The 10,718-nt window shown below is 36.0% G+C and overlaps 1 protein-coding gene across 1 annotated transcript; it reads right to left on the minus strand.

The window, feature by feature from the left end:
* On the minus strand, positions 1-960 carry LOC142438243 (olfactory receptor 6K3-like). Its single transcript, XM_075540775.1, has one exon. It carries the CDS (start codon positions 958-960, stop codon positions 1-3), a length of 960 nt encoding a protein of 319 aa, XP_075396890.1.
* Positions 961-10,718: the final 9,758 nt, after the last annotated feature.

Consider the following 10,718-nt stretch of genomic DNA (forward strand, 5'->3'; position numbering starts at 1 on the left):
CTAACAGAAACTTGCAGATGCACTAGACACCTTCTGAGGCCAGAGAAGCTTCTTAATCGCAATCTTCATGTCCTTGTTTCTCAAGCTATAAATGATAGGGTTGAAAAAAGGAGCAAGGACGGCAAACATCAGTGCAATGGCTGTATCCAGCATTGGTGGGAACGTGGCAGAGAAGCGCAGGTACATGAGTGACACACTGCCATAGAACATCAGGAAGACACCAAGATGGGCAGCACAGGTAGAAAAGGCTTTCCGACGGCCCTCGAGAGAGGGAATCCTCAAGATCACAGTGATGATTCTGACATAAGAAAGAGCAATGATCAGGACTGCGAAAATTATGGCAATAGCATGGATCACATCTTCAATCAGAATCATGGAAGTGCTTGTACAGGCCAAGCGCAGTACAGGTTCAAAGTCACAGAAGATCTGATGGATTTGATTGGGGCCACAGAAGGGCAGTGTGGAAATCCATACAATCTCTGGGAGCAGCACAATGAAGCCAAAGATACAGGAGCCTGCAGAAAGCTGAGCACACAGCCGGGGGGTCATGATGGTCGGGTAACGGAGAGGGTTACAGATGGCAACATACCTGTCGATGGCCATGGTAGTCAACAAGATCCCTTCTGAATTACCAAGTGAATGGAAAAAGTACATCTGCAAGAGGCAGCCAATCAAGGAGATAGTCCTCTGCTCACTAAGGATGTTTGAGAGCATCTTTGGGATGGTGGCTGTGGTGTACCAGATCTCCAAAAATGAGAAGATGCTTATGAAATTGTACATAGGATTGTGGAGATGAACATCCAACCTGACTGCAAAAAACACAATGAGATTCCCAAGGACAATGAATACGTAGATGACAAATAAAGGGATGAAGAGAAGTAGACTGCTAGCTTTACCCTGAGGAAATCCAGAGAAGAGAAACTCCGTCACTGTCGAAGTGTGATTGCTTCTCAGGGTCATCTCAGCTGCTGTAGCAATCATGGGTGAAAAACAAGAGCATATCTTAGATAGAGTATCAGCAGTCAGTTCATTGGCTCATTTTAGACTCTAAGATGAGAGTCAAATGGAGAATACGCTTTAGATAGGTCAATTATCTCTGTTTATTCATTGACTAAACAAATTTCACGTAGTGCTTTCTATATGACAAGCCCTGTTGACCTGTTGGGTAAGCACTGGGCTACTAACCAAAAGGTTGACAGTTCAAACCCACTAGTGTCTCTATGGCAAATAAATAATGGGGCAATCTGCTCCCATAAAGATTTATAGCATTGGAGACGCTATACAGGGTCACTATGAATCTGCTCAATGGCAGTTAGTTTGATTTTGGTTTGATGTTCTAAGCACAGTTACCATCTTATTGAAGTCAGCACTGAGGAAATTAGACCTTACTTTAAAATTCTAATGAAAGTAACAAATAAAAAGCAAATAATATATTAGTAACACTATGTTTATAAACTATTAAGGAAATGAAGTAGAATAATAATGATAGCTTTTTATACACATTTTATAAATTGTTTAAAATCACTACATAAATTCTCTGAGAGTTCTTGGCTACCAATTAGAAAATGAAAATATTTAGTCCTCTTCCCCAACCTAAATAGTTATGAGATAAATTTATGCATCTTTCTGAATAGTTTCTGATTTCAAAGAGACTATTTAATCAGATCACAAAACTAATGAAAGTGTGGTTGGAGAAGAGAGCAATTTTGGCACAAATTCAATTAAACGCTTGATAGAAAAACAAATGAAAACAAAAGCAAAGAAACAAAAACCAAACCTCTATTTCCAAACAGAAATTCTAAAGTAATGCATTTTGTCCAACACAGAAAGAAGGAACCTATAGGAAAATTGAGCAGAAGACTTTCAGAAGTACCGAGAAGATTCAACAAGTGAACTGTGAGTTATAGCTTCAGAACCTGACTGGTGAAATCTTGTCAACCAGTCCTCTCAAGTATTAGTCTTATCATTATGTAAGTATGGAGAACAAGTAGAAATTATAGATAACTTCCAAATCGGCACTTATATTGTTTATACTCTAGTAAAGGTCACCAGGCAATGAGAAAATCTTAGAGATCTGAGGTTCCGTTACAGTTTAGGTTGTGCGTGCTACCAAATACCTTGGAATTGACATGAAGTATTAAGCTGCTATCTTTAAAAGTAATATGAGGGAAAAAAAAACAAACAAAAAAAGTAATATGAGGAAAGTCATTAGTACATAGGGATTATCAACAATCAATTAAGAAAACTAATCTAATGGTGAGACAAAAACTCAACTTAGGAGAAATATTTAGAAAGGGAAGGAAGTTTGATAAATAAATTCTTTTTTGAGATAACATGAAGTTATTACAATGAATTTCTCATTAATTCAAATTAAAACAATTGATTACTAAAAAAGTCAGCAAGTTGTAAGCACCTAGTAATAAAGCTCTTTAAAAATAATGCTAATAAAAACCAACACTTGATTGATTATATTGTATGCCAGTGGTTTTCTGTAAAACAGCAAAGTATTTCAGTTGAGCCAATACAATTTAATAATGTATCCATACACAAAGTTAATTTTTAAGTCCGTGGAGCTTGAAAGTGATGAGTGCTATTTGAAATTCCAAACTAAAACAAGTAACTATAAATATAGATGCAGCCAGTGAAATATTTGGCACATATCGTACTTTTGAGTGTTCTCATTACAAAAAACAAAGTACATACCTGGAAAGAACTCTATAATGAATATATTTATATGTTACGATTGCCTCATAGATAACTTCTGGAGAACCAAGAGTCCAAAGAGAATTGGATAATTAATTTTACACGTGTTAATCCTCAGGTCTTCATAAGAATATTATTACAACACAGAGAAATGCTATTGCTTCACCAATATTAATGTGTAACATATCAATGTGTATCTATTTATTTGCTGTTTACAGGACACTTGGGAAGAGATGTATCACAATTCTCTAACTGCTTGCTTTTTTGAATATTCTTTACCAGCACCACAATGCAAACACATGAATTCTTCTCTGGTCTTTCTTACTCCATGTCAGACTTTCACATCTCTACGGGGCAATTGAAAATACCATGGCTTAGGTGAAATGCACCTTAGTCCTCAAAGTAACATCTTTGTTTTTCAGTATTGTAAAGAGGTCTTGCACAGCATATTTGCCTTATGCAAAATGTCTTTTCATCTCTTGACTACTGCTTCCACGAACATTGATTGTAGATTCCTATCAAGACAAAATCCTGGGCAATTTCAATCTTTTCTTCATTTAGCGCGATGTTACATATTAGTGATTTGTGAGGATTTTGTTCTTCTTGACATGGAGTTGCAACCCATCCTGAAGACTTCGATCCTTGATCTTCATCAGCAAGTGCTTCAAATCCTCCTCGCTTTCAACAAAGTTTTAACATCTGCATATCTGTCTTCCTTAATCTTGATGCCACATTCTTTTTCATATAATCCAGCTACTCTGATGATTTGCTCAGCATATATATTGAATAAATATGGGAAGAGGAAACCACACTGCCGTACACCTTTTGTTATGTTAAACTGTGCAATATTCCCTCATTCTGTTAGCATAACTGCCTTTTGATCTATGTACAAGTTTCCTATGGGCACAGTGAAATGTTCTTGAATTCCCATTCTACTGAAAGGTATCTTCAGCTTGTTATGATCTACACAGTTGAATGCTTTGGCATAGCAAATAAAACACAAATAAACACCTTTCTTGTATCTCTACTTTGAGCCAAGCTCAGCAATTATATCCCTTGTTCCATATCCTTTTCAAATCTACCCTGAACCTCTGGCAGCTCCCTATCAATGTCCTGATGAAACTGTTGGTACACATCTTCAGCAAAATTTTACTTGTCCATGATATTAATGTGATGTTCTATCATTTGAGCAATCTGTTAAGTCACCTTTCTTTGGAATGGGTACAAATATGGATATTTTCCAATGAGTTGGCCACCTAGCTGTCTTCCAAATGTCCTGACATTGATGTGTGAGTGCTTCCAGTGCTTCATCCATCAATTAATGGAACTATGATTTTGGCTAATGTTTTCAGTGTAGCTTGAACTTCTTATTTGTTTCCAACTTCTGCATTCCAATAGACAATAATTATCAATACAATTTGATTGCACACTTTTTAAATTTCAGACTGAAAACATTGGTAGAATTATTCAATTTATTTATCACTAGCTTTGGTGCTTGGTTCATAAATTTGAATTATAGATGTATTGATTAGATTTTCTTAAAGGCAGATAGATAAAATCCTATCACAGACTGCATTATATTTTAGAATAGAATTTGGAATATCTTTTCTGAAATACAATGTCTTTCCTCTTGCTTGTGGTCATTCCCAGCATAGTAAATCATATAATTTTACGATTCAAACTGGCCAGTGGCTGTTCATTTCAGCTCCCTAACATCGAGGATATCAATCTTTATGCATTTCATTTCATTTTTGATGATTTTTCCTAGATTCACACTTTGTATATTCGATGTTCTTCCTCCATTCATTAGGCCATTAGTGTCTCTCAATGCTTTGTTTCTATGTGCAAGGCTTCCAGTGGCTACTTCCTCTGAAGTGGGTAGCTGATTCCTTCTGTACAGTCAGTTCTTAGCTTGGAAACTCTACCAAAACTTGTTTACTTTGGATGACTCTGCTGTCATTTGAGATACCAGTGACATAGCTTTCAGAATAACAGCAACACATAAATTACCCCAGTACAACAAGTTGGCAGACAAATAGTGTAATGAGCTATTAGAAGCAAAATAAAAAATAATAATATCTCCACAATAGCACCAGAAAAAATAATAAATATTTTATTAAATTTCAGAAGCATGTATAGAATGTATATGATAAAAACTTCAAAACACTGATGAAAAAAAACCTAAGAAAGATGAAGAGATATGGTGTACCTGATAAATCTGAACATCAACCTTACTGGTATTGAGTCTATCCCAACCTAAGGAGAGAGTAAAACCACTTCTTAGGGTTTCTTTGACTGTCTTTACTGGAGCCTCATCTTTTTCTCATAAACTGTCTGGTGGGTTTTAACCACTGATGTGGTGATTAGCAATGCAATTCATAACCCACTACACCACCACATCTCATAGTGAACATCAACACTCAAAAAGTTAAATTCATCACCACCTGGTTGATTCCAACTTATAATGACCCTATGCAAATAAATAAATAAAAACAAATTCACTGCCATGGAGTTGATTTCTCCTCATAGGGATAGAACGGAATAGAACAGGATAGAACCGCACCTGTGGATTTCAGAGGCTGTAATTCTTTATTGCACTAGGAAGCCTTATCTTTCACCATCAGAGTGCATACTGGTTTCAAACTGCCGACCTTATTGTTAGCAGTGCAACTTGTAAACACTATGCCACACGAGTTCCTCATATACATGGATAGGAAACCTAACATTGTGAAAATATCAGTTCCCTATAAATGATCTACATATTCATCCAATGTAATCTCAATAAAAATCCCAACAGGCTTTTCTTTTATTTAGATATCAACAAACTAATACTAAAATGCATATTAAAAGTCAAAAGTAAGAGAATACAAAGCACTCCTTAAAGGAGATCAAAGTGGTAGGATTCACACTAATTTTAAGACTCATTACATAACTAATCAAGACAGCTTGGTATTATCAAAATAGTAGACATGTAGATCATTGCAACCAAATAGAGGGTACAGAAATATTTGCTAGTTGCTAGTCCATCTTCAATGGACTTATAGATATCCCAAGACAACAGAATGAAATTTTGTCCCTTCTACACTATTCTCATGGTCAGATTCAGATTGAGATAAGGTATATTAAAAACAAAACAGCAAAACTGTTGTCAATCTAGATTATTTCAATTCATGATGAACTCAAGTATGCCAGTGTTCTAATGGTTGACTATTTAGAAGTAATTACCAGGCTTTTCTTCAAATACACAACATCTCAGTAACAGCCAAGAACACCAACTGCACCACGAAGGGAAGGACTCGGTAGGGTTCCAACACTTTCACATACATATGCATTCAGATGTCTTTGCCAACACCGTGATTCAAAGACAGTCTTCTTTGAATTCTTGGTTAATTCTTCTTCGGTCTTCTTGGTTAATTGTCATTAGAGACTGACAATCATTCTTTCTATTACTTGTTAATTCAGTGAAAATGAAAATCACAATGAGATACATCACATACCTCAATAAGAATGACTACGAATAATGAAAGGAAGTCCGATATTGGTGAGTTGTGAGGAGGATAGGGAACAATTGGATCACCCAGGTATGTATCTCTGGTGATGGGAATGCGAGTTTCTAGCCACTGTAGAAAAGCGTTTGATAGTTTCTAAAATTTTAAACATAACAGGGAAAGTTCAACTACAGGATACAGAAATGACATTCCTAAGTTATTTCCCCAGAGAAAGAAAAAAACTATGCTCGCTTAACCTTTGTATGCAAATATGTGTAACATCTTTATTTATAAAACTTGAATTTCATTTCATTTATAGCCTTCAACTGGTAAATTTATAAAGGTATTCTACTAAGCAGAATTTCCTGAATGTCAGTAGGTTGTTTTTGTTTTTTTGGTGGGGGGGGGGGTATGCAATAGGAATGAATGAACTTTAAATGAGTTGTGCAGTCACAATCAGTTCTAGTGCTCCCTCCTCACCCCCACCTTCATTAGTTACTCTGGAAATCCACTTTCCTCCCTATTGCCCACCCCCACCCCTGCATTCCCTACAACCCCTTGTATCAGTTATTCTCACTATGTGTCTGGATACAGCATCTTAAGTGTTAAAAGTTTGTATTCACCTAAGATTGTTAATAGGGTAACTATGTCTGAGAAAGAAGAATATCAAAGAAAATGGCTAAGGACATTTGAATTTAAGGATTCAAAAATCTGACATGGGGAGGCAAGAATGTGATAACTGCAGAGCATTGATAATTGTGTGAAAAGAAAGGCTGTAGAGAAAAGAATTTTATGTTTAATGAGGTATGTATTGAAGTGTAAAAATATTGACATGGAATAGATACCATATATCCAGGATTTAGAGTTAAGAAAGAATTGTATGGCATGGGAAAATGTATGACAATAGTAAAGAATTATGAGAAAAGACATTAGATGAGTCTATTACTATGGTCCTCTACTGACCTAATCACATATTACACTGGGGAAATCTGTTGCAAAGGCATCTTTAAAGTGCTGAAGAACAAGGATGCCATTTTTAAGACTAAGGTGAGCTTGACCCAAGTCATGGTGTTTGTGATGGCCTTATATCCATGGGAAAGTTGGACAATGAAGAAGGAAGGCTGCGGGAGAATTGGTACATTTGGATTGTAGTGTTGATGAATAGTATTGAAGGTCTGTGCACTACCAGAAGAACAAATAAATCTTTCTAAGCAACAACACTGCCAGATGTTCGTTACAAGTGAGGATGGCAAGACTTTGTTTCACGCACTTTGGGCATGTTACCAGGAGACAACGGTCCTTGGACTTGGACATCATGTTTCCTAAAATACAGGGTCAGCAGAAAAGGAAGGAAAGAAGGAAGGAAGGAAGCAAGGAAGGGAAGAAGGAAGGAAGGAAAAAAGGAAGGAATGAAGGAAAAAAATTAAGGATATGAATTGACAAAGTGTCTGCAGTAATTGGCTCAAATGCCATCACTGTGAGGATGGTCCACTGCCAAGCACTATTATGTTCTGTTGTATATAGAGTCATTAAGAGTCAGAAGTGACTCAATGACACCTAACAACAAATGGCTCAACCTGAGCTAAAAGGGAAATTCTGCTAGTCAGTTACCAAGGTAAAATATTTTAGGTATTAGCAGAGAGATTGGTTTTAGTTGGAAAGGCAGTAGAAATACCTGGAAGTATAGGAAAAGTTATTTTCCAGGTAAACAATGACCTCAGGGGATACATCATATACGAGAAAAGACAGTGAGGAATAGTATTACTTGATAATAATAAAACTATTGGAGAGTCTACTAGAGAGAACCTGTAACTTTTCTGTCAGTTTATTGTACTCTGGCAACTTGCCTGTAGCTGTGAGTTTGGAAGGTATAATACCAGCTTTTCAAATACAAGCAGGGCTCCCCATAGTCAATAGATTCAGCAAAGCTTCCAGACTAAAATCAGTGAGGGAAGGAAGAAGTTGTCTACTGTAGAGAGAATAGCCACTGAAACATCATGAATAGCTGTGGGGAAATTGTCTGAAATTTGGTACCAGAAATGAGCCCCTTAGGTTGGAAGGCACAAAACTACAACTAGGGAAGAGCTGCCACTTTAAAGTATAATTAACCTTAATGATTTAGATAAACAGAAGCTTTTAAGATTTAATTTACAGATAGGACACAATTCAAAATGAGAAGAAACAGCAACAAATATCCATTAATAATTGGAATGTGGAATAGATGAAGTTGTAATCTAGAAAAAATTGATCAATATCTTAGGCATTAGAGAGCTAATATGGTCTTTCTGAATTATTGAATGTGGACATTGTGAATTAGACAAACATGGTTTACTATGCTGGGGTTGAAAAATCCCAGGGTCACATTTATCATTGAAATAAATATTTCAAAAAATCCATCTTGATGTACAATGTCATAAGTGATAGGATAATGTTTGCATTCCTAAAAGGAAGGCCAGTTAATACTATGAGTACTCAAATTAACATACCGGCCAATGATGAAGAAATTGATTAATTCTGCCACCTTCTACAGTCTAAAATTGGTAAAACATGAAATCAAGATGCATTGATAAATACTGCTGATCAGGTTATGAAGTACAGACAGAACAATTGAGGGAGGAATAACAGTTGGGAAATAGAGCATTATTGACAGAAACAAATTTTGCAAGGAAATCTTCATAGCAAATACCTTTCTTTAATCACACAAACAGTTATCTTTATGTGGAACTCACAAGATGAAATACATAAGAATCAAATGGTCTACATATGTATCAAGAAACAGTAGAGAAGCCAACATAAGGCCAGAGATAACTTTACAATAAACCATCAATTGCTCATTTGAAATATCAAGTTGAAGATGAAGAAAATTAAAACAGGTCCACGCGAACCCCAAGACTACCTTGAATATTTGAATCTCATCTGAATTTAGAGACAGCTCAAGAACAGGTTTGATGCATTGAACATTAAAGACAGAAGGCCTGGCGGGTTGTGGGAGGATATCAAGAATGCAGTATATGAAGAAAACAAAATGCCGTTACAAAGACAGAAAAGAAAGAAAATATTAAAGTGGATGGCAGCAGAAGCTTTGAAACTTGCTCTTGAAATAGGGGACCTAAGCCGAGGGCAAGAAACATGAAAAAGTAATGCACAGAAGCATTTTAAGAGAAAGGCGTTGTAATGCATTATAAAACCACATATATGAAGGGTTTCATAGGATATTGTTGTTGATTTCATTTATTGAGATGGTCTTTGCAAATATGTATAGCGCTTTTCTTTTCTTAAAAAGTTACTCCAGCTTCCTTACACCTAAAACCTAAATTGTGGTTTGAGAGCCTTAAATTTTATTTTAAAAGAGGAGAAAAAATGAAATTGAAATGGACTTGGAGTCTCCAGTGACATAAAAATTCATCTCAAACAAACAAAAAGTAATAATGCATTGCACAAAGATCTGGAGTTAGGAAAAGCAAAAGCACCCTTCACATATATTCAAGCTGAATGAACTGAAGAAACATTCACATCTTGAGTTGGAGCACTGAAGGAGTCTATGGGCAAAATATTAACAAGACAAGAAACATTAAAAGAAGATGGAATGTACAGATTCATGCCACCACGAAGAATCAGTCAACGTTTAACAATTTCAAGAGGTAGTATATAATAAAGAATTAATGATATTGAAGGAATAAGTCCAAGTTGAAATCAAGGCATTGGTTAAAAAAAACCAAAATTTCAGAAATTGATGGAGAACCAGATGAAATATTTCAAAAAATCAATGCATCAAATTGATGCAGTGCACTCACTCCCTGGAAGACAATCACTTGGTCAAATGAGTGAAAGATATTTACATTTGTGCTCTTTACAAAGAAAGGTTACACAGCAGAATGCCAAAATCATTGAATAGTATCAGTAATATCACATGTAAGTAAAATTTTGCTGAAGGTTCAAAATGGCTGCAGTAGCACATTGTCAGGGAGCTGCCAGAAATTCAAACCAGGTTCAAAAGAGGGCGTAGAATGAGATATGGCTGAGAGCAGATGGAGCCTTGCTGAAAGCAGAAAGTCACAGAAAGACATTTTATTGACTATGTAAAGGCATTCAACTATGTGGACTGTAAAACATTATGCAAAGATCATAGCAAACATTATGAGGAATGGGGATGTGCTTTATGTGGAACCTTTACCTGGACCAAGTGTTAGCTGTTCAAACAGAACAAGTAGATACTACATAGTTTTAACTCAGGAAAGGTGTGCGTCAGGGTTGAATCTTTTAACCGTACTTATTCAATGAGTATTTTGAGTAATTTGAGAAACTGAACTATGGTATTAAAATAGAAATGAGGCTCGTTAACAACCTGCAATATGCAGCATTGCTTGCTAAAAACTATGACTTGAACCACTTGCTGATGAAGATTAAACACTGAAGTCTTCCATGTGGATTACAACCCAATGTAAAGAAAACAAATGTTCTTACAACTATGCCCACAGACAGTATAGGAAAGATTGAAGCTGCCCAGTGTTTCATTTCAATTGGATC

The sequence above is a fragment of the Tenrec ecaudatus genome, chromosome 1 (genome assembly GCF_050624435.1).
Source record: "Tenrec ecaudatus isolate mTenEca1 chromosome 1, mTenEca1.hap1, whole genome shotgun sequence".
NCBI classification, from domain to species: Eukaryota; Metazoa; Chordata; class Mammalia; order Afrosoricida; family Tenrecidae; genus Tenrec; species Tenrec ecaudatus.

Coding starts and splice junctions, on each gene's coding strand:
- LOC142438243 (XM_075540775.1), bottom strand. CDS start 960: ATGACCCTGAGAAGCAATCACACTTCGACAGTGACGGAGTTTCTCTTC.